Genomic DNA, 27,756 nt, shown 5'->3' on the forward strand with positions numbered 1-27,756 from the left:
AATTGTGTAAATATGGAAACAAAAGAACAGGATGAGTGGATTTTAGAAATATGCTATTTACATATGGAAATGAGAATAAATTACTTGAGGGTAAATTAACTAATCAAAAATAAATTTAATAAAAAATGTGAGCGTACGTGCTTGTGAGCATCTGGCTCTTATTCTACACTAAAGTAAGTGATCGTGATTGATTTTGTTACCCTGGGTAGGAATATTTTGAGGAGTTTCTGTGACTATGGAGTGTGAGCTGAAAGTTGAAATTGGCTAATTCCTTAATTTCTCTAGTAAATATTACTGGGCTTCATTGGTGATACACTGAAATAAGCACCAGTTCTGGACTCAGAAAACACGAGTTCAAAGATAGTGGCTGTCGTTCTTAGAAATCCTTTGGTTTTAGGGCACGGAAGCCCATTCAAAGTAGCTTCAGCAGAAAGGAGGATTTACTGGAACTACATGAGGGCATTTTCCAGAATCCAGGCACCGGGGACTGTGGCCGGATTGAAAGCAGCCTTGTCCCGGGTCGCTCTCTCCATCTCACTAGAAGCAAATTCCCTGCTTTTCCCTTCACGTCTGCTGCTTCTCCTCCCTCTCCCCCTTTCCCTCCTTTTCTGCTTTACTGTGCACATGCTCACGTGAGCCCTTGCCTTAACATCCTTTCTTATTTTTAAGCGTTCAGCAAAAACTAACTTGGTTTTCGAGTATACTAATTCCCGGTTTCTGAGAGAAAATCTGACTGACCCAGTTTAGATCAGGCAGGTGCTGCTCGTGCACTGAGTTCTAGCTGAGGGATTAGGAGCACGGGACCGTCAGTCGTGGTGACACCTGCGTCACGTCTTCTGGGTCTTCTGTGTCTGTAGAAGGAGAGCGTCTCCAAGAATGTGAGTACCAGGAAGCATGATGGTAGAAAAAGGGTGGCATCTCTTAAATAATACGTACTATTTCTGTGACCTTGGGTGGGACACTTAGTCTCAGTGAACCTGTGTTCTCATTTTTTAAGTGAAATAATGATGGTCTCCCTCTCGCTATTTATCGTGACAGCAGGTAAGACAAACTATATGAAACTTAGCAAGCTTGGTAGCCGGGTTAGAAACAAATCAAATCAGTAAGTTACTTAAACTATACTGTGTGTGCTTTTCTGAGAATTAACAGCATCTGTTTTAGAAGTAACGCTTGTATAGTACTGTGCTGAACACCATTATAATTACCTATAATAAATTATTCCAATTAAAAATAGATTCAAATGGTATAACTACATGGAAAATTTTTAGTAGACTTAGATTAAAGTTTAATAACACAACACATTTAAATTGTTTTAAAGCATAAAATTAGATACAGAGTTGCAAAGCAACAGTTTTTTGAGTTCTCATGTATGCCGGGCCCCCTAGGGTACACAGAAGGATGCAGGGCTTCTGAGAAGTACTGGGCTCCTTGTTCTCAGGGCGCTTTTGTCAAGCTGAGAAAAGTGTACACCAAGGGAAAATGATAAAAGTGATAGCACATGACACATGCAAATAAGATTAGAATTTCAGAAATATGTGAGGCCAAGGATAGTGGGGCCTTGAACGCAAGGCTGAGCAGTTCATGCTCTACCCTGTGAGCTCTTGAAGGTTCTGAAACAAAGGAGAATTATATTAAGAGGCAGTCTTTTAGGCAGAGTAATTTCCCTGGTGCCAGTGAACAAGGGGCTTGAGAAGAGTCTAGTGGCCTCACCTACCGACTCCAGTGCCTTCTGCCAAAAAAAAAAGTACAAATAATTTTATGATGAGAATTGCTGATAGCCAGCTAAATATAATGCTTCACTTTGTGTTTTCCAGTTCTTCAATTTTCCTTCAACATGCATTGTTTTTTGTATTATAATTATTTCCCACTTTGTCATTCTTCACCTATCATGTCTCCAGATACTTGTTTAAGGCCAACATAAAACTAATTCCAGTAGATTTTACTGTTTTAGAGTAAGAATAATGTTTAGGGGGAGATTATACAAAGAAAGTACTTACCAAACCTCAGACTAATTTTCAGTGGCTACGCTGAATCCAGTTGGTATTCCTGGATCACGTGAGCGCTAACCTGGCACTGCATTCACCGCGGGGCTGGGGTCGGGGGGGGGGGTGGAGGGTGTAAATAAATACTGCAGTACTTTAAGTACTTTAAGTCAGCTGTGTCACCGTTTGGGCAGTGTCAGCAGGCTTGAGGAACGGCCAGTGCTAGGCTCACTCCCGAGGTGCCCACGTGGGTGGTCCAGCGCCCCCAGTGCCACCGCCACCAGAACCAGGGTCTGAGCAGGGCTTGCCTGACACCACTTTTCTCCACCTATGACCATGTGTAATGGTATCAGCCCTTTAAAGGTAAAATTAAGTCTGTCATAATGTCTGACATTCTTAGAGGTGAGGTCGGATAACACAAAAATGGCAACACAGTTTTCTTTCATCTCCTCATTCTGACTTGTTTTGAAGCCCCCTCTTTATGCCTCACCTGTTTGATGTGATAATGCTTTACATGCATTCTGTTTATCACGAGTGTTTGATCAGACGGGAGAGAGGCTGCCCCAGACCGAAGCCCCAGCCGAGCCGCAGGCAGCCTCGATCAACCAGCTAGGGGAGGGTCCCTGACCAGGCTGCCTAATAGGGCGGGGTTGACCTGAGCAGGAGACCTCTGCGAGGGGGCAGGGCTGCAGAGGCATGGCCTACAAATGGGGTCGGGGTGGGTGGGGCGTGCCCCCACTGTGGAAGTGGAGCCCTTCTGCCCCCGGCCCGCAAGAAAGCCACACTAGCGGCGGGGTGGGGCCCGGGATGGGGACGCAGGTGCACAGTGCCGAGCTGCACATTGACTCACAAGGCATCTGGGACACGGAACAGCGGCAGCAGAGACAAGAGGTGACCGAGCAGCCGGTGCAGAGAGCATCATGGCAGAGCAGGTGTCTCTGAGCCGGACCCAGGTATGTGGGCTCCTGCAGGAAGAGCTGTACCAAAGCGATGCCATCCGTCAGTCTGATACACACATCGTCATCATCATGGGCGCATCCAGCACCCTGGCCTGGAAGATCTATCCCACGTCTGGTGGTTATTCCAGGATGGCCTTCTGCCGGAGGATGCCTTCATACTGGGCTCTGCCCACTCCCACCTCACAGTGGCCAACATCCGCGAGCCGTTCATCCAAGCTACCCAAGAGGGGAAGCCCAAGCTGGGAGAGTTCTTGGCCTGCAGCTCCTACGTGGCTGGCCAGTACGATGCTGCAGCCTCCTGTGAGCATCTCAGCAGCCACATAATTGCCCTCCAGCAGGGTCCACAGGCCAGCCACCTCTTCTGCCTGGCCTTGCCCCCCGCAGTCTGTGAAGCCGTCACCAAGAACATCCCTAAGACCTGCATGAGTCCCTTAGGCTGGAACCGTGTCAGTGTGGAGAAGCCGTTTGGGAGGGACCTGCAGAGTTCCAGCCAGCTGTCCAGCCACATTTCCTCCCTGTTTCGGGAGGACCAGGTCTACCACATGGACCACCACCTGGGCAAGGCGATGGTCTAGAACCTCATGGTGCTGAGGTTTGCCGGCAGGATCTTCAGCCCCATCTGGAATCGTGACAGCATCGCCTGCGTCATCCTCACCTTTAAGGAGCCCGTCGGCACTGAAGGCCAGGGGGCCTACTTTGATGAATTTGGGATCATCCGGGACGTGATGCAGAATCATGCCCTGCAGGTGCTGTGTCTGGTAGCCATGGAGAAGCCCACCTCTGCCGACTCAGGTAACATCCGTGAAGAGAAAGCCAAGGCACTGAAACATATCTCAAGAGGCACAGGCGAGCAACGTGGTCTTGGGCCAGTATTTGGGGAACCCTAGTGGAGAAGGTGAGGCTACCAAAGGGTACCTGGATGACCCCATGGTGCCCCGTGAGTCCACAGCTGCCACCTTTGCGGCTGTCATCCTCCATGTGGGAAACAAGAGGTAGAACGGGGTGCCCTTGATCCTGAGCTGTGGCAAAGCCATGAACAAGCACAAGGCCAAGGTGCGTCTGCAGTTCCAGGACACGGCTGGTGACATCTTCCAGCAGCAGCGCAAGCGCAGCAAGCTGGTGGTTTGCTTGCAGCCCGACGAGGCTGTGCACGTCAGGACGGTGACCGGGAAGCCCGGCACGTTCTTCAGCCCCAAGGAGTCAGAGCTGGACCTGACCTGCAGCAACAGATAGGAGTGAAGCTCCTCGATGCGTGTGAGCGCCCCATCCTGGACATGTTCTGTGGGAGCCGGATGCACTTTGTGTGCAGCGACGAGCTCCGGCCGGTCGGGTGCATCTTCATGCCGCTTCTGCACCCGACCGACCAGGAGAAGCCCCGGGCCGTCCCCTACAAGTACGGCAGCCGCGGCCCCGCAGAGGGCTTCCAGTATGAGGTGAACCCCCACAAGCTCTGAGCCCTCAGCTCCTGGCCCCCACCCTAACCCCTCTTGGCCCGGCCTCTCTGCCCTGCCCACCATATGACCCCCACTTAGAGAGGATGTCAGAAGCATAAATCTCAGCCTCACCTTCTCGGCCCGTCTCAGGCCATCCCGCCCTGCTGCCGCCCTGAGCCCAGCTACATTCCTCACCACTGAGCACCCGAGACTCGTGCTGTGACCGTCCATGGCTGCGTGGCCACCACAGGACTGAGACTCGAACAGAGGGAAGGTGAAGAGTGGCTCTGCCATCCGCCCTGGCTCCTTCCAGAGTTCTGGAGTCCAGAAGGACAGGGAGGGGAAGGCCTCAATGGGCCAGTGGCCAGCACACACCCCTGTGGCTGTGGGCAAGCCCCTCGGAACTCGGGAGGGAGGGGCCGGGCGGGTCTGCAGCAGCCTCAGTGCCACTTGACATTCGTGGTCACCCACTGGAAGGGACCTCCGGGCTGCCCAGCAAACCCCTATGTCTTGGGTTCCTCAAATGACCCCCATCCCACTGGAAAAGCAGGAGCAGCAGGTGGGATGCCCCACCCCAGTCCCCTGCAATTAAGTCTACAAACAAGGGGGAAAAAAGAGTGTTTGATCGTATATCAGCACCCTGGATGGAGGGCCTGCATCTTTACATCCAGGGATTTAGACAGAGGGAGGGAGGGAGAAGAAGGAGAGGTGGGAAAAGAAAGAAAGAAAGGATGTGTGTGTGTGTGACAACATGGGTGGACCTAGAGGCATTATCCTAAGTGAAATAAGCCAGGCAAGCACGGCGTGATTTCACTTTTATGTGGAGTCTTAAAAACAAAGCTAATGAACAAACACAATCAAATAGAAACAGAATCATAAATACAGAGAACAAACAGGTGATTGCTAGAGGGGAGGGGGTTGGGAGACAGGAGTGAGGGAGATTAAGAGCTACTAACTTTCAGTTACAAAATAAATCAGTCACAGGTATGAAATGTACAATGTGAGGAATGTAGTCAGTAACTATGTAATATCTTTGGTGACAGATAACAACTAAGACTTACTGTGGTGATCATTTCGGAATGTATGGAAATACCGAATCACTATTTTGTGTAGCAGGAACTGCACAATTGTGGGTCAATTACACTTCAAAAACAAACAAGCTCATAGGAAAAGAGATCAGATTTGTGGCTACCAGAGGCAGAAGTTGGGGGGGTGGGGTGAGGGGGAATTGTATGAAGACTGTCAAAAGGTACAGACTTCTAGTTTCAAGGTAAATAAGTAGTAGAGTTGTAATATACACGATGATAAAGCTAACACTGCCGTATATTATAATTGAAAGTTGTTAAGAGAGTAAATGCTTAGAGTTCTTACCACAGGGGAAGAAATGTCTATTTCTTCAATGTTGCATCTGCATGAGATGACGGATGTTCACTAAACCTATCGTGATCATCATTTCATGATGCATATAAGTCAAGTCATTATGTCGTTTACCTTAAACTTACACAATGCTGTATGTCAATCATATCAGTCAAACGGTGGGGGGGGATATGTGTGTATTTTACAGGGAGGATATTCTTTATTCTGAATGCTTGGACTCAACAGAGAAAAGGGTTCGTTGCAGTGTGTATTACAGCTCGGATGGGTCATTCTGCACATGAAAAAAAATCAAAGGACGGGGTCGTGGGCCCCAGTCACAGAGGCTTTTCGGTGACTCCCTGTCGTGGGTCTGTGATCACGCTGTTCCTTATGCTTGCCCTTCCTGCCCAGCCCTCCTTTCCCCTTAGGAGGGGAGTCATTCAGGAAGATAAATTCAGGCCCGCTGGGTATGGCATCGCCTTCTCACAGAATGCCAGTTTCTGCGTATGTGTAACGTTCATTTGGGGGCTGACTGCACAGTCTTTCTGTGGCCTCACAATTTCCTAAGTCTTTCAAATGTTTAAGAGTTTTGAACTGATTGGTGCAGTACAGCTTGTCTCCTGATGCCATAGAAAGTGAGATTTCTCATTTTCCACATGTTGTCGTGGCCTAGGGTGGTAGCAGGTATTAGGTAAACTACAGAACAGTTATTTTGTATAAGAACTTGTTTTACTGCTTTCGTTTTCTTGATGGTCAGGAATCACCACGTGCCAGTTCACAGGTACCTACAAGCCTGAAATGAGAGCATAATAAAACCCGGAAGAGTAAACGCATGTTAAATGCTTTATGTTGGAGTGTTGCCTGTGCACTTGTGTCATGATGGTCATTCTGCTGTGGGACTGATTTCATGGTTCAGATGGAACACCTGAAGGTTTAACCAGCATAAATTGTGTGTTGACTGTTGCTTCCTCTAAGCATAAGATAGCCTTTCTGTGCACAGCACTGTAACTCCCTCAGTTCTTGGCCAGTTCGAGGTTAGCCTTAGGATTTATATCTTTGCTGTTCTGCTGTTCTCTAGGCATGTTCAGAACATGAGTGAGATCAAGACTGACGTCGGACGAGCACGGGCGTGGATCAGGTTGTCCTTAGAGAAGAAGCTCCTGTCCCAGCACCTGAAGCAGCTGCTCTCTGACCAGCCGCTCACGAAGTAAGGGGCTGCCTCCGGGGGCGAGTCTGTCTCCCTGACCTGTGTGCTTATACACAGACCGCACAGGCTGGCCCGCCGGCTGCTTCAGCATACATTCCTGACTCCTGTGCACATGCACTCTTTCTTTCCAACAGGCACGTGCTTCAGAAACTGTGTCGTGACCTCATGTTTGATTATATATCTAGAAGGGTACAGATTTCACAGCCAAGAGCCAGATTGCACCACTCCAATCAGAAAAAAAAGAAAGCTAAATAGCCCCACAGGCTGACAGTAACATCCAAAAGATGGGTTGAATTTATGCCAACCTTATATTGTAAACACCACAACAAAACTGGAGTAGCAAAAAAGAAAAAAAAGTCCACAGTAAAGGGCTTCTCTGAGAGTCCGAGTCTTACCAATACCTACATTTGGTAGTTTAGAGCCAGGAAAGTGCGTCTTAGTTCATTGTTAACTGTTTTGATAGTTTCCCTTTACCCCAACAAGAAACCTGGGGTGAAATGCATCATCCAGGTAGTAAGTACATTAGAGCTAATTTGAAGGCTGTGGATTTTGGGTTCCCTAGAGCAGAGGTACGCAGAGAATGCACCAGAGACCCCACACGTGACAGTCTGTTGGAATCCCACCATGGTAACCCAATTCTTTTCATGATTTCGCATTTGGACAGATCACCGTTGGGTTACTTACCCCCTGGAACATTTTTAGGATGAGTCTTAATGTCCAAAGAGTGGGTTTGCTAAAGAGTACATGTGAAGTGTAGTCTGTGAACCTGGCCTTGTTCTCCTAAAACTGACTGCTCTCCCCACACCTTACCCCACCCAGAAGTCATTTGCCCTTTGTGGCCAAAGTACAAAGAAGAAAATGATAGTCATTTAAAGTCCTACTTCACGAAGGTGACTGCAGAGTATTTCATACGTTTTTTTCTATGCATGTTCCCTTAGTTAAGATTATACTGTATTTGCAAATATTTAGCTTAATATTATGTCATAAACATGTTCTATATCATAAGGGTTTATTTAACCTCTGAAATTGGAATGCTTGTGTTCAAATACTGCCTTCACTATTCGCTATTTGAATGGCCATAGGCAAGATACTTAACATCACTGCATCTGTTTTCCTCATCTGTAAAAGGAGGATGCTAACAGACTTACCTCATACGTGGTCACGAGGATTAAATATGTTAATAAGTATAAAATACTTGGGGAAACCCGTAAATGTAAGCGCGTAACGAAAACTGCTTATTTGGGGAGTAGTAGTTGCGTAATTGTTAAAACTCTTCATAAACTTTATTTTTAACGGGTATACCGTAATATATTTTTACTCTTACAAATAATATTCAGGTGGACATTTGTGAGTAAATCTTTGCCCGCATTTCATATTATATCCTTAGGACTGAGTCCTAAAAGTAAAATTAATGAGTCAAAGGGTGTGATTGGTTTAAAATAATTGCTACCAACAAATTGCTTTCCTGAAGTTTTCAGTTTCACCTTCTGCTGTTGCCACCCTTGACCCCCACAGCTCCATCAGCGCTGGGTATCACTGTTAAATCTTTATTACTTTGATAGTGGGTCACGGGAGGCTTTTGCGTTAATTACCAAGTAGGTTAAAAATGTATTATTACCTGCATATACGTTCATTTTTGTGAATTGCCTGTTCTTCCTAGATTGAAGTTTCTGCCTGTAGTTTGTCTAAGTGGTGGTGTTTACTTTTAGCGAAAGCCATAACGAAAATCTGTTATTTTGTGCTTGTCTTACCCTTTCCTAGGAAGCTTTACAAACGTTATGCTTTTCTGCGTTGTGAAGAAGAAAGAGAGCAGTTTCTTTACCATCTTCTTTCCCTCAATGCTGTGGACTATTTCTGCTTCACCAGCGTGTTCACCACTATCAGTAAGTCTGGAGAATTGACTCTTAAGTGAATAGTTGCTCAGATGACTCATGGAATATGAGTTTATATTTTTAAAGTGAGACGTGCCATGGCACGTCCCCACCCTCCCCAGATCTCCTCAGGAGTGAAGGCTGTATCCCAGCGCCAGAAGTGCTGCAGAAAGACGGGCCCTCATCCGGGCCCTCATCCGTCAGCGCCTGCAGGGAGTGTCTCACCAAAGAACACTACCTTGCCTGAGGCTGGCCCTCCTGCCAGAGCCCGCCCGCATCCCCGGCTGAGCTACGGGCTGTCCCGGAGCTCACTGTGGGCTCAGCTGAGGGCTCGCAGCGTCAGACTCGGCGTCTGCCCCAGCGCATCCCGCTTTCTTCCTCACGTGTTGACCCCAGGAGCAGCATTCTGCGTGCTGATTTCTCAGAGTCTGCTTCCCAGGAAACCCAGTCTGCAGTGGGAAATGGGGTGGAGCAGTGTTTTATCAAATATTCCAGTATCTTATCTGAAACACATAAATTCAAAGAATCAGCGTATGATAATGATAAACTTGCAGAACTGAACATCATTAAACTTTGATGATTCGGACTTCAGGATCTTGCTGGTTGTTGTAGGTCTATAGAGGGAGGAAACGCTGATTGGAGGTGTGTTTTTGTTAAACTGAATTGCAGCATTTATTCTTTTCACCACTACTAATTCTTATTTGCAGTGGGTCCCCTTCCCTACTTTGGCGAATTTTGACTTGTTATCAGTTAGGAGTTGTGCTCAGCTGCAAGTTGTCAGAAACTTGGAAAACAGTGGTTTAAACCAGGTAGTTTTATTTTTCTTACGCAATGAGAAGTCTTGAAGTAGGCGGTCCCCAGCATCATCGCAGACCCAGGCTCTTTGACAGTTACCAGTGTGTGGTGATTGCTTCCGGGTCACAAGATGGCTTTTCTCAGTCCACCTTCCAGCCCAAAGAAGGAAGGCATGCCAAGGCAGAACAGTCAGAATCTGTGCCAGAAAAACATAGTTTTTCTGAAAAATAACACTAATATTTCGCTGGACAGAATTGTATAGGTTTTGGCCTTCTAAGTCTCTGAAGGAGGCAGAGAAGGAACAACAGAGTTGGAACAGTTATTCGGCAAACCTGAAATATCTGTCTATCTAATGTTAGTTTATGAAAGCTAAGGTGTGCTGTACAGTTTTGAAAGAGAAGAAATAGCAGAGTTAGGAGTCCTGAGGCCGCCCCATATCTGCAGACTGCTCTCCATCTGAGTAATTCTTCCAGTCAGAGGAATTGAAATACTTCATGAAAGAAATATCCTGGATTCAGTAATATTAGTCCTTTTCTACTTTACGAAATCACTGTTGTGCATCTGTGGGCCCTTTGCAGCCGCAGAACCGCTGACCCTAAACAGGCCTTTTTCTGCAGCTTTTCTAATCCTGTCAGCGAAAGAAATGAGAGAGGTCTTTGGTGCCTAAAATAACGTCTTGCACGAACCTCTTCTGCTTTCAGTTTCAGAAACCATTTGATTCTCATGATTACTAAAGCATGAAAGTGTGGCCTCCCCTCAGACATTTTCCTTCCCTTCAGCCAAAATAAAAGGACAGAAAGGGAGGTTTTTTTCACCCAATGGAAAGAAAGTTGTACGTGTGAAGTTAGGGAAATGAGCCATTTATCCCGTTCATTTTGCGCCTCTGAGATCGCACTGAAACACGAGCTCACATTGTGAGGCTGTATCTGAGCACCTTGCCTGGTGAATGTACCTGGGAGTTCTTTCAAGGAGAGCTGCTTATAGCCGTCTCGTGACTGAATGAGCAGAAATCCCGAGAATACCAACCAAAATATTGATGACCCCTTGCTTTAAAAAAAAGAAAAACATGGCTCTGAAGGATGAAAATGCACTCATGTGTTTGCACCATCCCCATTTTTTAAAGGAAAATGGAGGTTTGTGTAATGCCTAACTGGTTTCCACCTTGAGCCAAGGATGGTGGTGGGACAGCGACATCTAGTGGTGTGCCTGTTGAAGAGCCTTCAGAAGGAGAGTTCACACACATCCCTGTCCGCATCCTGATTCTTTCTCTGGGGCTCCTCTTGCTCATGAGTCACCTTAATAGCTTTCCAAGTTGCGGTTCATGTTAACGTCCAGACTGGAGCTGCCCTTGTTTGTTATTCTTGGCTTTGCATATTGAGCTGTAAAAAATGGGAAAGTTCTGAAGTGTAGAGCTTTAAAGCGTTGCCCAGAAAACCAGCAATGAGAGGAGACTGTCCAAGACGTCGGCTACCCCCTTTTTTGAATATGAAACCATGCCAGTTGCCATACTCATTTATCCTAAATTTGGGGACAAAATTAATTCAAACATTAAAGCAATGAAAATACTGTACAGCACAGTCAGTGTTTATGCCCTCAGGTTTTCTGGTGCTGATGCCTGAGATTGTTTATAAATGTGGTGGTGCTAAGCATGCCGTGCACACACAGTGATATATACGCCGTGGAAACCACCAGAGGTATTGGGACCAGGGCTTATGATAAACTGGACCCCCTCTTTCTAGACTGGGGGAGGTTACGATTTCATCTTTTTGTTTAAGAACATCTGGACAGATCATTAAAAAGCAAATTACCCATGAAAGCCACCAGAGTTCTTAAAATATATTTGTTTTGTTATCAAGAGGATTTTACTGTAATTTTGCCTTAATTTCAGCGTTTTTCTTTCAGTGATCCCATATAGAGCAGTGATCATTCCCATCAAAAAGCTGAGCAATGCGATCATCACGTCGAACCCTTGGATCTGTGTGTCAGGAGAACTGGGAGACACGGGAGTGATGCAGATTCCCAAAAACCTCCTCGAAATGACCTTTGAAGTAGGTTCAGCTGATGCCTTTCTTTGTGCAAGTTTTTATACATGGCTCTGCACAGCGAGGCCAGTTTCACGTTTTCATTTTTCCATGACTCAAATGATATAAAGGAGTAATTAAGCATACGGGATCATTTCGGGGATTTTTTTATACCTAAAGTTGTCCAGAACACGTTCATTTGTTTTATTTTTTATTGTTATTATTTTAATTGTTTATTGGATCTGTTTTTCTACTTGGAATGATGGACTTTTTGGCTTTGCCAGGTCCTTTTCCATAATTCCTGGTGCCTAGCACAGAACCTGCCAAGTAGGGAACATTCAAATAAATGTTTTCCCCAGCTTGTTCTCTCCCAGACTGTAAATTCGCCCTGCCTGAACCTCGACAGAGGACAGGCGACAGCTATTCATGCTTTTGGCATTTAGACCACACGGTGACATTTAAAAAGTGATTTTGTAAAAATGCCTTTCACTATGGTAGTCAGTCTTCAGGTCTTACCTGGTGAAGTATTCCTGTGCTTTTGAGCGAACTTGCGGGTTGATTCTGGCGTGCAAGGAGAGGACAAATACTTGCCCTTGTTTTAGGAGGGAAGTGGTACTAACTGAATGTCCTGCTCGCATGTTCCGTGGGGTCTACGAATAGCAGTTTCCATGTAGAGTCATCGCATTGCCCGAGAGCCTGTTTTGGTGCTGTCTGTCCAGTGGGCTTACAGCCTTCGGTGTGTAAAAGATTAAAATCCTTGGCTTTCCTTTGACTACCAAGTATGGTACATAAACTGCATTGTAAGTTCCATCATTGTTGTTCCCCAACTCTCACATCTGCCTCTTTCCATCTCTGCTGCCACAACTAATTCAGAACGCCATCCTCCCTTCCCTAGATGGCTGTGAGGCCTTCTCACCGTGATGCAGAGAAGCCAGGGGCTTTGAGAACTCATAGCTCGGGTGCTCCCAGCCATACATAGTCAGCTGGGGTCTGTGATCTTTTATCAGGGTTTAAAAAATCAGGATTTATTTGACATTTATTTTTACTATTCCTGTCCCATCACTCTTTTTTGTACTTGTCCACAGAGGGTCAGGAAAGACCTTGATAACTATGCTTTTTTTTTTTTTTTACAATAGCTTCAACGACTTCTAGATGAGGCGTGAGGTCAGTTCTGCCTTAGTATTTTATTAGAAGCAGAAAAATAATCATGTCAATGATTTTTTGTATCTATAATTGTTTTTCTGACCTCTCTGTGACTAAATCTAAGTAGCATTGTTTTCCCACTTCTTGGAACTCTTCTCATCCTTTAAAGGCACAAGTCACTGACTGATGTTTCTGGGTTCCACAGTTAGAAATTATTGTTCCTTTCCCAGTGTCTTCTAGCACCTGTTACATCTCTAGTCTGGGACGTTGTGCAGGCCCCCTCATTTGATAGTTAATTGTCTCATCTCATTAGAAGGGATATATTAAATGTGAATATTTTTCTCTAGTGCAGAGCAGAACACCTTATGCAGAGTGGGTCCTCTATATTTGTTAAATTGGATGGAAGCACAGGGCCACTGCTAAAGCTGAGAGGTAGCGGGGAGGGGTCAGGTATGAGTAACCTGTGGTCCTGTCCCCGCAGTGCCAGAACCTGGGGAAGCTGACTACTGTTCAGATTGGTCACGATAACTCAGGACTGTTAGCCAAATGGCTAGTGGATTGTGTCATGGTCAGAAACGAAATCACAGGACATACGTACAGGTAAGCAAATGTCTGGGGAGCTCAGAATTCTTTAAGACTCTTTAGACTAGAAAAGGTTTGAGAATTGTTTTCATTCTAAAGCTTTGCCACTGCTTTCTGAGTTTTAGTTTAGTTTTTGGGGTTGTTTTGTTTTTGTCTGTGTAGTAACAACATTTTGTCATTTTGTTACAAATACAAAATTGCCCAAAAACTACTTTAAGGAAAACTGATTGTTTTTGCTGCTAATGCTTAGTTCACAAATGTTGAAAAAGATGGATGTAACTCTGACAGAAAAAAAGAAGCCTAAAATAAGGTTGGTAAGACGAAAGTCTCCTTCACACGCTCTCGATTTCAGCCAGCACCCCTCTTTGGGAACAGTCTCCTCTTGTCTCCTGTAACTTAACTCCTACATTAATCTCTAGTTTGAAGATAATCTTACTAGAACTAACCACAGAATTTTAATATACATGAGGTATGAGAAAACAGTGAAGAATTATTTTAACTTGTTAAAATAACAATTTATGGCTATATTAAGAGAGAATGTCTCTTTTTGAAAGATTCATACTGAAATGATTAGAAGTAAAATGTCCTGATGTGTGTAATTTACTTTATTTTGGAGGCAGGGGGAGGTAATTAGGTTTATTTGTTTATTTTTAGAGCAGGTGCTGGGGATTGAACCCAGGACCTCGTGCGTGCTGAGCGTGGGCTCTACCACCTGAGCTATACCTTCCCCCCCTTTCTATATGTTTGAAAGTTTTCATAATGAAAAAAAAAAAAAAAAAGCCCGCAGGCTCTGAAATGATGGCCTTCACCCATGGTGCCATTTTAAAATTTCTGGTTAAACCTAGGAAGGTATTGGTGATTCTAAAGTTTGCTCCTGTCCTGCCAGGTTCCCATGCGGGCGGTGGCTGGGGAAAGGCATCGATGATGGGAGCCTGGAGAGAATTCTCATCGGGGAGCTGATGGCATCCACACCAGACGAGGATCTGGTGAAGCAGTGTCGGACTCCGCCACAACAGAAGTCACCCACCACGGCCAGGAGACTAAGCGTCACCTCGCTGACAGGGAGAGCCACCAGTAAATCTCTGTTTTCTCATTTTCCTGTGTGTCTCACAGGTTGCAGGCATCTTGTGGCCATTTCTCAGGAATCTGAATTATAGTAAGGAGATTAGAAGGAAGAAAACTGAGGAAAATTAATTTGGGAGAAGGGACTTTAGAGTGGGGAAAGAAAAAAGGGGAAAAAAGTAAGGCAAGACATTAACAAATAATTAAAAGCCTGAAGAATTTAGATGCTAAAATCCAATGTAAACTCCATGCTCTGTTTTAGTTAAGCTTTGGAAGTATGAATAAGTAATATTTTGCTTGAAACTTAAAGGAGAAATAAAGACAGTTATCTATTCCAGTACTTTCACATCTAGTTAGACAGAACCCTGTATTCTAAGAGGAATTCTAAAAATTCCTCTCCCCACCCCATCCCCCGACTTCCTGTAGAGGTGATAAAACAAAATACTGCAAAAAAAGAAAGTGAATTCTGTGTTTAGGATACTATATTCACACGCTATTTTTAATAGTACAGTGAACTTCTAATTTATACTAATGTGGTCTTTAATCGGCTGAATAATGTCTCTTAAGGGTATCAGATTTTAATCCCTGAAATCTCTAAATGTGACGTGATTTAGAAAAAGGATCTTTGCACATATAATTAAACTAAGGATCTTGAGATGGGGAGATTATCCTGGATTATCCAGGTGGGCCCTACATGCAGTCACATGTATTCTTAGAAGAGGGAGGCAAGAGGGAGATAGACGCACAGAGAAGACAACAGACAGATGGAGGCAGAGACTGGAGTGATGCGGCCACAAGCCAAGGCCGCAAGCCAAGGTGTGCTGGGGCGCCCGGAGCTTGACGAGGCAGGGAGCAGCTCTTCCGCTGAGCCTCCAGGGGAAGTGCAGCCCTGCCCACACCTTGATTTCTGCCCCATGATACCCATTACTGACTTCTGGCCTCCAGAACTCTGGGAGAATAAATATCTGCTTTTCTAAGTCAGCAAACTTGTGGTAATCCACTGTAGGAACCACAAAAAAAACTAATAAGAGACAGTATGATCTAGTGAAAAGTCCCAGAAGGTTATCAGTGAAGTGGTTTTATTTCACCTTACAAACAATAACCATAAGTAGATCATGCAGGTACCCGAGAGGCCTTAGTTTGCCAACAAAGCAGTTTCCTTACATGTTATTATTCCATATCCATTTGTTGGTACACTGTGATATATTAACTATTAAAATGATGTAGTCTACAAGTCTCTCTTATTCTTTCTCAAATTATTCCCTTTATTCCTAATTCCTTTCTGCCTTCACAAGTAAGCTTCACACCACACACTAGAACAGCTAAAATTTAAAAGACTGATAAATATGAAAAGGAATATATATATAAATGTATGACTGAAACATTGTGCTGTTTCACCAGAAATAGACACAACATTGTAAACTGACTATATTTCGATTAAAAAAGAGGAAAAATTTGATTCTAAAAGACTGATAATACCAAATATTGGTGAGGCTAGAGACAGTGGAATGCCCCTACTCTGCCGGTGGGAATGCAACGGAAAAAGAGTTTGGTAATTTTTTTATAAAGATATTCGTAGACTGACCATCCAGTTGACCCTGCAGTCCCACTCTAGATAGGTACCCAAGAGAAATGGACACACATGTCTATCCTGAGACACGGACTCAGGGGTTCCTAGCAGCTGCAGTCCTAATAACCAAAGTGGAAACAGCACCAGTGTCCCCCAGCTGATGAGGAGAAAAGCAGGTTGTGGTGTATCTAGTCAGTGGGGTACTATTCAGCAGTGCTGGTTTTTTAATAATTCCTTTTTTTTAAATTCTTTTTTAAAATTGAAGTACAGTCAATTTACAATGTTGTGTCAGTAGCTGGTGGACAGCAGAATAGTTCAGTCATACATATACATACATACATTCGTTTCCATATTCTTTTTCATTATAGGTGACTACAAGATATTGAATATAGCTCCCTGTGCTGTACAGTAGAAACTTGTTGTTTGTCTGTTTTGTGTATAGTAGTTAGTATCTGTAAATCGCAAATTCCCAATTTATCCCTTCCCACCCCCTTCCCCTACTGGTAACCATAAGTTTGTTTTCTATGTCTGTGAGTCTGCTTCTGTTTTATAAATTAGCTAATTTGTCTTTTTTTTTAGATTCCACATATAAGTGATATCCTATGGTATATTTCTTTCTCTTTCTGGCTTACTTCATTTAAAATGACAATTTCCAGGTCCATCCATATGGCTGCAAATGGCATTATTTTATTCTTTTCATGGCTGAGTAGTATTCCATTGTATAAATATACCACAACTTCTTTATCCAGTCATGTGTCGATGGACATTTAGGTTGTTTCCGTGTCCTGGCTATTGTAACTAGTTTCAGCAGTGCTGTTGATTCATCTAAAAACATGGATGAATCTCAGAAGCATTATGCCAAGTGAGAGAAAGCAGACACCAAGGACCAGATACTGTAGGATTCTATCTATATTAAATTCTAGAGAGACAGTATAGTAATGATGGAGAACAGATCAGCAGTTGCCAGGGGTTGAGAGCTGGAGAAGGGGAGTGACTGACTGAAAAGGGGTGCCGGGAACCTTCTGGGTTGATGGAAATTTTTTATGTTGATTGTGGTAGTGGTAACATGTCTGTACATCTGCCAAAATTCATCAAATTACACACTTAGAGTCGGTGAATTTATTGTATGTAATACTTTAATTATGCTGATTTAAAATTAAAAAGTAGATTTCAGTTCCATCCTTTCAAATTTTTACAACTTCTGAATCAGTTCAGTTTCATGGGATATTAATGTTTCAGGAGGCCTTATCCTCCATTTTCAGTCATATATTCATTACTTAATAAGCAGAAAACCTTAAATAATATGAAACTCAAGATGGGTAACTTGGAATTTTTTCACAGTGTGTGCAAGGTGATATTTAAAGAACTAAACATTTTAAATCAGCTTCCAAATACTGCTGATGAGTTCAGGGTTCTTTTGAAATGAATAAAAACTTTCAAAATAGATCTTCATGTTTAAAAGAGAAAATGTTCAGAGAAAGGTGAAAGTTAAAAAAAAAAATTACTCGGAGCTGAAGAGGACACAGTATCTGTCCTACAATCATAAGAGGTTTCCATTTTAACAATTTTTATTCATTTGTGTAGAAAAAACATACTTGAGTTTTACCTGAAAGTGTTTTCTGCAAGAAACCCTCCAGCATTATGAATTCAAAGATTCTTAAATTCTAGAATGGATAGTTTATCTTTTATAGTGTGATATATAAGTTTGATTTAAAAGTTAATCACTGCAAGAAAATACCAAATGTTTAAATTTTCTCATCACTGGGTGATACCTGTGTACCACCTTTTTTCTTTTCCTTCTTTCTCTCTCTTTTTTAAAATCATTCTTGGGGTTTGGGAGGCAAAGGTGCTTTAGATTCCATTCAGACAGCCCACCCAGCTCTCCCCCAGGAGCGGGGCCTCGGTGAGCAAGTGCTGGCCGGGAGGGTGCGGCGGCGCCCAGAGGGACTGACTAGCCAGAAAGAAGCAGTTCTGGGCTTCTGGCAGGGTGTCCCCATGTACCCGGCATCTTCCCTTTACTGTAAACACAACTGCAAAACACAGATTCCAGGTGAGACGTGCAGAGCTCCAGAAGTCTTGGTCTGTGCCCACTAAGGGACTTGGAGGTGGCAGGAGAAGGGGTCACCTGAGGAATGGTGCTGTGGGGCCCGCCTCACTGCTTAGATCTGGGGACTTGCTAGCACGTGGTGACAGGCACCATTCCCAGTAATTTACACCTAATAATCTCATTCACTTTTCTCAGTGGCCCATGAGGCGTGTATTTTTCTGGTTTCAGGTGGAAGAAACTCAAACTCAGAAGAAGTTAGACATTTGACCAAGGGTATGGATCGCAAGTGGTGGGGCTGGGACTGGAATGCCGGGATCTGGATTCTTTGCCAGTGTACCTCTCACTTGGCCAGACTGGCTGAGGCAGTCTGTGTGGGGCCGCTGACAGGCCGGCCTGCTCTGGTGAAGTGTTTTCTGCACCGGCAGGCACAGCTGATGTCCGGCAGTGCTTCGGTTTATTTCCTGGCCCTGAGAACTCTGTCACCATTCACTATTTTTCAGAACCAAATGCTGGACAGATCCAGGAAGGAATTGGAGAAGCTGTGAACAATATTGTGAAACATTTTCACAAACCTGAAAAAGAGGTATGATGGGCTGTGAAACAATATGGTGGGATTTTAAAGCTGCTTTTATACGTGATACAGAAGGCAATAAAGGGTGCTTTAATTTTCATTTGTAAGCTTCCTAATAGCTGCAAAAATCTGCTTCATAGCTACCCTTAGCATTTGTTCCTCTAGTGTTTTCTTTTTCTTTTAAACTGGGGTGGGTGGTAATTAGATATGTTTGTGTATTTAGTTAGTTATTTTAGTGGAGGCACTGGGGGTTGAACCCAGAACCTCGTGCATGCTAAGCACGCGCTCTACCGCTGAGCTACACCTGCCCCCTTGTAGTGTTTTTCTTAATCACGGACGCAGGAGCTTACCTCCGGCACTGCGTGTTCCGCCCCACAGAGAGGAAGCCTCACCGTGCTGCTCTGTGGGGAGAGCGGCCTGGTCGCAGCTCTGGAGCAGGTCTTCCACCACGGCTTCAAATCGGCTCGCATCTTTCACAAGAACGTCTTCATCTGGGACTTCATAGGTAAATTAAAGCAGGTGTACTTTGTTACCAGGTCATCGAAATGCTTCTTAGAAAACTCAGAGACGCAGGAATTTGAGTGAGTGAGGGTTAGTGGTAAGGGTGTGTGTTTTTAAAAGTAAATATCAAATAAGCAGTACCGTGCTTTTCGTTCAATCAGCAAATATGTATGTGTCCACACTGTTCTAAACACTTCCAGATGCTCAAAATACACATCCAGATAAACATAAAACACAAAGATTCCCATTGTTGGCAGACTTATAGTCTGGTAGGGACAAACACACAAAAACATAGCAAGTACGCAGTTCATCTAATATGCTGGAAAGTCACCGTTGATCAGAGAAAAAAATAGAGCAAGGAGAAGAGGAACGGAGTGGGAGTGGGGCGTCTGTAGGCTTTGTTGACAAGGTAACATTTGATCGAAGACTTCAAGGAAGTGAGCCTCCTGAATAAGGGAAGGAGGGCACTTGGGGCTGAGAGCTGCCCCGGCAGGGACCCAGGGTGGGAGCGTGCTTGGCCTTCCACAAAGTAGGAAGGAGGTGAGCACAACGAACAGCGTGCGGGAGAGAGGGGGGAGTTTACCGCCGGAGCCGGGCTGTGGAGCGCTTCTGGCCCTTTGGAAGCCCTCTGGTCTTCATCCTGAATGGAATGGGAAGTCATTGGAAGGCTTGGAGCCAAGGAGTGATATGATATAATTTATGTTTTAATAGGAATACTTTATGTCCGTGCTGTCCGATAGGGTACCCACTAGCCACGTGTGGCTATTTAAATTGACTTCCTCTAAATTAAACTTAAAATTCACTTCCTTAGTCACACCAGCCCTGCGAGTGGCCGTAGACGTGGCCCTTGCGGATGGAGAACATTTCCATCATCACGGAGAGTTCAGCCAGCGCGTGCTGCTCTAACTCGCTAAACTTTGTGCTCTTTATTTTGGTATGCAGCTCGTCCACCATCCCCACTTTCTTTAACAAGAGTGATTATTATCATTTTGTGTTTTGTAAATAAGGCCTAGATGAAGTAGTTGATTTTTATCCAATTTAGAATTCTTAGGCAAAGGAAGGTTGACAAAGCTAGGCTCCCTGGAAGGGGGGGGGGGTGGTTTTGTGGGGAGGTTGCAGGAGTTTTTTTGGAATACCTAGAATCTTATTGCTCCTGCTTCCAGTATGTGTATACACAGCCCTTCATCAGATTTACTGAATCAGTTCCATTTCGAGGATTTTGTTGCAAAGTGTTAGCCAGCCATTCTGTAGCTCGAACAGAGGGCACCGTCTCAATGGCTACCATGTCTCCTGCTCACTCCTAGAAGGCTCCGGCCTGAACAGACAGGTCCATGTTTATTTTTTTCTTTGCTTTCAGTTGCCGTTTCTTGAAGGTATTCAAAAGAGAGTGAACTTTCCAGCCTTTTGGAATGCAGTCTAGACTGGAAAGTAAGCTCCTGGAAGCATACTGTTCTACCATGAAACATGGGCCTCTAGAATTTATTGTGAAACCAGTGGTAAAGGTTTTGGTTTCAGGACTGGCCATAAGGCAAAACGTCCTTAGTGGTTCCATAGTAAACTAAGTGATTCATCTTTCCGTATATGAAGTATTGACGTGTCTTGTGATGTGATTCTGACTTCCTTCCCCAGAGAGAGCAGTTGCTTACTTTGAAACCACTGACCAGATTCTAGACAATGAAGATGACGTCCTCATTCAGAAATCATCCTGGAAAACCTTCTGCCACTATGTGAATGCGATTAACACTGCCCCCAGGAGCATTGGGAAGGACGGCAAATTCCAGATTCTAGTTTGCCTTGGAACACGGTATAAAGCAGTTCTTGACGTTCTTTGTCGTGTGTTGAACAGACGTTTAGAAGGGATTGTACCTGATCACGCCTCTTCCAGGCTCTCCCGCGGGTTTCTTTCTTTCCACGTTTAATGAGACACTGTTTATTGGGTACTTGCTATGTGTGGGGCACTTTGCTAAGTACTTTAGGTACATTATCTCCTTTATTCCTCCTGTCTCTTCACCACCTCCACTACATGAAGTGGCAAGGGATAGCCCCATTGTATGGATGAGAAAATAGAAGAGGCACAGGTACACTAACAAACTTTCTCAAGGTCACACAGCTAGAAAGAGGCAGAGCCAAGACTGATACCCAGTCTCACGCCGGAGCCCAGAGCTCTGAACCATGACAAAGCACTGGCACCGGAGGTAGGCACATAGGTAATAGGTAGACTGGTAGATAATTAGACACACCAGCACATACACACGTGTGTTTACTATAGACAGCTTGGATAGCGTGGGAAGGCCACCACATTGCTTTAAATTAATGACATTGTGGAATTCTTACTATCTAAATAATTCTTAGTATGGGAAGCTTTCTTTAAGACAATTTCCTACCCCTTTTTTTAAAGATGACACACAGGAGCTGTACAATCCATTCATTTTAAAACAGCTCTCAGAATGGTAAGAAACACACAGACCTTTAGAAGATTTTTTTTTAAGTTATCTGTGCAGTGTTTGTTTTCTTCTAAACCCCTGGTTCCCCAGCGAGAGGTTTGGGGCGGCCTGGTGGCGGCTGCCCGTGCCGTGGCGGCGTGGTGAGAGGGGCGCAGTGAGGATGTCTTAGCTGCCTAGTGGCAGAAAACTGGTGTCAGTGTAACCAGGAGACACCGAAGACTGAGACTGTCTTCCTGAACAACTGGTTTCTCGAACTAAGTTTGGTATTTCTTCTTAGTAAAAGGGGCCCAATTTCAGCTGTGCTTTGTACCGTTCCTTTTGAACATGATCCTTATCTCCTTTTATCTCTTTACAGTTCTGATTTATTAGAGCAGTGCAGCCCCTCTTTAGGCTTATAAAATCTGCTTAATGCTTTTCTGCTTTGATTTGGTTCCTTACCTTGTTATGTTGCGTAAGTTTTTTTAAAAAAATGGTAGTCCCTACAATGTAATGGAGTCTTCCTTCCCAAAAGGTCAGTATACTTTGGCATGCCTTGCCACAGATGTCTGAATAACATCCCTGTAAGAAAGAGTACAAAATGACATTCTGCGTCTTTTTTCAGAGTGGTGGAGTCAGAATAGAGAATTTCATCAATGCACGTAAATCTTTATGCCCAGCTTGTCCCAACCCTGGCGAGTTTCCCCATCAGCTCACACTGTCTCATTGCTGTGTCTTCATAACCAGTGATTATCCAGCTCCTCGACTTTGCCTTCCTCTCTGGTGACCTCAGAGCGTGGCTAGACTTGCCCCGTCCGGCCCCCCAGCTCCCCGCTGAAAGCCCCAGGGTGTGTGCCTGGCTGTGCAGCGCGGGCAGCCACACTCAGGACATCGGGTCTGTTTGGGTTGCAGGGACCGGCTGCTGCCACAGTGGATCCCGTTGTTGGCCGAGTGCCCTGCCATCACCCGAATGTACGAGGAGAGCGCCCTCCTGAGGGACCGCATGACCGTCAACTCCCTCATCCGCATCCTGCAGACCATCCAGGACTTCACCATAGTCTTAGAAGGCTCGCTCATCAAAGGAGTGGACGTGTAGCCCGATTAGCCAGAACCTCTCAGTCCAGATCCCTCGTTCCTGAACCTTCCCCAGCCGTGGGGACCGAGTTGGACTTGTCTGATGAGGCAGTGAGTCACTGCAGGGGGCAACACACACCGCATCCCCCAGTCTGACCAGTCCTCCCACTGCAGACAAGGCGAAGTGCTGTATTGTAGTTCATTTGAACCTGGAATTTAGTATAAAATAGAGTATTTTCATGTGTTAGATGTGTGTAAATACACTCTCTTCTTTAAGAAATTCTATTACTCTGATAAGATACTTTTCTTAGGTTGAATATTCCTGTGACTTAAAACAAGTAGCTTAAGCGTATTGGGAGCTGCGGGGGGGAGAGTGGTGCTAGTCAGGAAGAAGCCAGTAAACGTGTAAATAGAGTGCAACCCAGTGGGGCTCTTTTTCCCTCCAGGTACCACGGGGAACCCAGAACGCATTTTGTTGTGTCGCAGCCGCCCGTCCCGGCGTCTGCGCCTTTGTATTGTGAATGTAAACAGCTTTACCCACCGTATGGGGTAGCGGGCCTCATTGTATCGCTTAAGTTTCAAATGGTTTCACACACTTGAAGTGAGTCACTTCTCCAGTCTTTTGGAAAATTTTCCATTTCCATTTTTCCATTTTCAAATTTTTTTTCACGAGATGAAGGTATAATTCAAATACTTTAAATACTGGACCCCAGGAGCTTGGCTTGAACTGGACTGAGAACACACAAAGCCCTGAGATGTGTGTTAAATTGTGGGATTATAACTTCTTTACACTTCTGGAAAGATTAGCCTGGGCGAACTTCATTCTTGGCATTTTTATTCTTGTTATTTGAGGTCCTTTGGGGAGATGTGAGTTTTCAGAGTGTTGGCCTCATGGTCCTAAGAACTGCAAACAGCAGTCTGATTCTGCCATTTTAGTTTGGCCACCTCTTAAGGACGGGCACAGCCCCGCCTTTGTTAGGTTCCACTCAGCCGGCTCCCTCCACCCCCGCCCCCCATGCCCATCCCCCCTCAGGAAATGGAAAGAATGTCTAAGAAGGAGGCAGGCTCTGTGTGGCCTGGAATGTTTTTGTGAAAGTATTTGTTGACCATGATAATGCAAATAACAGAAGAAGAGGGCGAGAACGGACCCTTCCCGGGTGTCTCAGGGCCGGCCCTTCGTAAGCAGGGCCGACAGTGTAAGGCAGCCCGCCGGGAAGGTGGAAGCCAGCGCGGTGCGGGCTGGCCAGCGGGGAGCAAAACTGGAGGCAGCGGTTTTGAGAGACCAAGTGTGGTGACTTTCCCATTTGGTATTTTAGAAGGAAGTTAAATGAATGTGGTGGCAGCTCTTTACCTTTAGTCGTCATCTCGCTGTCGGTCCTGTGAGTCTAATTGGGCATTTGCGCGTCGTTAGCAGCGGGATTGCCTCGGCAGAGTCCCGCGCTTTATTCCCAGTCGTGGCTGAGAAGCAAAGCCATGGCCTCTCAGGGCCCTTGTGTGACCCGAGGGCCCTGGGCTTCAGCCAACAGTGTTGTTTCCCTTTTCTTCTGGAGGAGGAAACTAATGAGGCAAGTGCCTCCTTCCCTCTGTCAAACGGGTGTGCAGCCAAGGCGCACCCCTTCAGTGCCTGCCTGAGCACTTGAGGCGGGAGGGGCAGTGGAAGGCATGGGGGGGTAAAGACGGTCCAGGTGACCAGCGTAGACCAGCCATTTGTTTGCCTGCAGCAAAAGTATGTCTCCGGCAGTGCAGCTGTTCCAGGGACACGGGAAGTCTGTTGCTGGAGGCATCCGGATGCTGTCACACCAGGCCCTTACTGTTTCAGTGCTCAGAAGCCAGAGCGTGATCCAGGCTGGGGTTTTGTTCTCCCCACCTCTTCCACAAGGCCATGCTTCTGAGCCGCACTGGGCAAACAGGGATGGCGCAGGTTAGCAGGCTGGAGTTGAGTCACCCAGTCTTGCCCTCTCACTTTACAGATGGGCACACTTACGGATCAGAGAGATTAAATACTGCCCCATGGTCAGTGACAACACAGGGTCTGGAATCCATGCTTTTTCATTACACCAGGCTGCGTGGGGCTGACCTCCAAGGCATTCATATGAATCGTCTTTCTACCCTTGCATTTTTATTCATCTGCATATACAGGTGAGGACGTAAGGATTAATATTCATGATAATAGATTCCCCTCAAGTTACAGAGAATTAGACCTGTTACAAAAACTGGGAGCAAAATTGGGTTGGGGGCCTGTGAATGAAACCATTACTTTAAAAAGTAAAACTTTACATGGAGAGTCACACCTAAAGTTTCATGCCTCTTTCTGTAGTCGGACCATAGCAGTGAGGTCGCGAATTTCAAAAGGAAGTGTCACACCAGCACTGACACGTCCTCCGGGGTGCCGGGCCCCTGAGACGGTCACTTAGGGTTCCACGTACGCGCCGGTGATCCCGCCAGCGCTCCAAACACCCGGGGACCACTGAGCGGCCTGGGGGACCCACAGCCCATTCTTCTGAATATTGTCAGTGATGGTAAATGTTGGCCTCTCAGAAGAAATTTAACAACAATAAAAAAGTCATTAGGATCCAAGCTGATGAAGGAACAGGATACTTAAGCAGAGTTTGAGTTCACGTAAGAAACGCAATTCTAATGAAATAAGACTTAGTTCTTACATGGCTCTGAGCCAATACCAAAATTTTGAGCAGGACAGTAGCAGAATCCTTAGAATAAATGTACGTAGCCTTCCAAGCTGACTTTTGAAAGTGATTCAGAGGTATATTTTCTGCTGTGTTTATTTTTTAAATTAATATGTTGCTTTATCATCATACCTCAAAGTTAAAGTACATAAAAATCAATTTTGTAATTGACTTTTTTTCCCCCTCAGAATAAATTAAAAGTAATGCCTGGAATCATTAATTAGTATTTTCACATAATAATAACTTAAGAAGAAATTGTTTTAAAATTAAGTTGCCAGAAGTATTAACCTCTTGAAACATTTATTTTCCAAGTGTTTTTCTGCTAATCTCAACCTTGTGACACGGTGGCATTCCACCGATGTTGGTATTATGCGTGAGACCCTAGAGCTGGGCTCTGGTTGAGGGCTCATTAGCGCCTTAAAAATGACCAAGGCTCAGTGGAGTAGTATAAAGAAGGGTGGAGAGAATACAGTATAAACCAGGAGAAGACAGGACGCTGAGAACAGAGTAAGGCCTCCCAGCCTCCCCCATCCTCTTTCCCACTGGGGGCAAGAATTTGATGGAAGAAACCTAAAGCTGGCAAAAGTTTGTGATTTCCCTCTAAAATTTATTTTAAATAATTTCACACATTTTTGTACCTTTTTGTAACCCTGCTGTATTTACTTTAACATGGCTTTTTAAGAAATCGTTTAAATGAACTTCTGTCATACTGTATGAATGATACAGGGGAAAAATACTGAATTGCTCCTACTTCCTTTTTTGGCAATAAAGCACTGATGTATGCAAATGTAAGTAAATGAGAGCAGACCATACATGACACTGTGTGTGTAGTGTATGCTGACACCTCTGAGATGTTCTGAAACATGAGGCAACAGACAAGGACCTCGGATTCCCCAGGGAAGTATTTATTTGACAGCATTGGGCGTGTAGCTCTTAATAAGGAAATAGCTTCTTTCTGCTAAGAATTACGATTTTTTTCAGTAGATTTTCATTTTGAGAACTGTGAGTATTTTCTCTGTGAGGTTTACAGAAACTAGCGTATCCTTTTCACTATTCAAAAGGACAATCTGAACCTTATCTATTTATATTTCAGTATTAACACACCTTCATTGATTGAGAATGGAGTCTTGAGATCTTATCTCTACTTTTATAAAGTGAATCCTATTTCCAAGTCATGTCATTTGAAGTCTGTGTTTCTTATGTAAGTATTTGTTACATCACCATTTAGTGTAAGAGGAGACGGAAACAAACAATAAGCCACTAGGTCTCTTAATCCTGTTAGAATACATTTATAAATCTCTTGAATCAAACTGATTTCCAAGCTTTTTGAAGAGGGTGCCAGTGGAATGTGATCAGAATAATCCAAGGACAGCCTCATCCTTCCAGATCTTACTAGACCTGATTGTCCTCTCAGGGACGAAATAAAGATTGCCTCCAGAAAGGTACCGCATTGAGCAATCAACAGCAGAGTGAAAAAAAAGTCAAAAAAATTTCTCCTCATTTGAAGGAATCCAAGGTATCCTTGGGTTATGTGGGAGGGAAATAATGCTTGACTCAGTTATTTAAATCTGTTTCTGTGGCTCCAGTCTTTATTTTGAATGCCAGACAGATCTTGTTGACAGTAGAGAGGTAATGGTAAGAGTTCCTGTCGTCAATCAACTGAGGGTGTAAAACAAGTAGAAAAAAATCCTCTGTGTTACACTTGAACCATGTATAAATGTACCTTGTGTATCTTTTTTTTAATGAGCATTTCTGCATTTAAATTATATTGTTTTTCTTTGTATTGTTAACAAAATGCATCAGAACTGGATTTTTTTTTCTCATCCGAACATAATTAAAATTTAAAGAGTATTGTGATATCAAGCACTTTAACATACGTATCAGAGAAACTGAGGTGGGTTTTTCAGGTTTTGGAGTACATTTAAATATGACTTTTCATGCTTTGTTCTTTACAAATAAAACTGTGGGGTTGATACTTTGTTTTGTTTCATTATTACAGAATCTTATACTAAGTAGTTCACGGGCCAGTGACTCAAAGTGGAGCACTTACATTGGGAGAGATAAAGCTACATAAAACCATTAGGAGCCAGCATAGCTCAGAGGGGTGGGAAGGGACAGACTGGGAGTTCAAAATGCAGAATAGGTAAACAAGATTATACTGTACAGCACAGGGAAATATATACAAGACCTTGTGGTAACTCAGCGAAAAAAAAAATGTGACAAGGAATATATATATATTCAAGGAACATATATATATATGTTCATGTGTAACTGAAAAATTGTGCTCTACACTGGAAATTGACACAACATTGTAAACTGACTATAACTCAATAAAAAAATGTTTAAAAGAAAAAAAAAGGAAACAGCATATACCTCAGTGGTAGAGCACATGCTTAGCATGCATGAGGTCCTAGGCTCGATCCCCAGTACCTCTGTCAAATATAAATAAATAAATATAACTAATTACCTCATCTTGCC

General features: G+C 44.4%; 1 protein-coding gene and 1 pseudogene across 2 annotated transcripts in view; both read left to right on the top strand.

The window, feature by feature from the left end:
• DENND5B (DENN domain containing 5B) overlaps positions 1-27,253 on the top strand; it is a 155,081-nt gene extending 127,828 nt beyond the window's left edge. For both annotated transcript variants that reach the window (XM_072954518.1, XM_072954519.1), the window contains 9 exons: positions 6,809-6,937; positions 8,699-8,820; positions 11,506-11,651; positions 13,249-13,367; positions 14,236-14,423; positions 18,529-18,611; positions 18,978-19,104; positions 20,730-20,904; positions 22,433-27,253. In XM_072954518.1, coding sequence (XP_072810619.1) covers positions 6,809-6,937; positions 8,699-8,820; positions 11,506-11,651; positions 13,249-13,367; positions 14,236-14,423; positions 18,529-18,611; positions 18,978-19,104; positions 20,730-20,904; positions 22,433-22,616 — 1,273 coding nt within the window. In that variant the 3' untranslated portion in view covers positions 22,617-27,253. The remainder of the gene's footprint in view (positions 1-6,808; positions 6,938-8,698; positions 8,821-11,505; positions 11,652-13,248; positions 13,368-14,235; positions 14,424-18,528; positions 18,612-18,977; positions 19,105-20,729; positions 20,905-22,432) is intronic.
• Positions 2,897-4,395, top strand: LOC102541280 (glucose-6-phosphate 1-dehydrogenase pseudogene; annotated as a pseudogene).
• Positions 27,254-27,756: the final 503 nt, after the last annotated feature.

The sequence above is a fragment of the Vicugna pacos genome, chromosome 34 (genome assembly GCF_048564905.1).
Source record: "Vicugna pacos chromosome 34, VicPac4, whole genome shotgun sequence".
NCBI classification, from domain to species: domain Eukaryota; kingdom Metazoa; phylum Chordata; class Mammalia; order Artiodactyla; family Camelidae; genus Vicugna; species Vicugna pacos.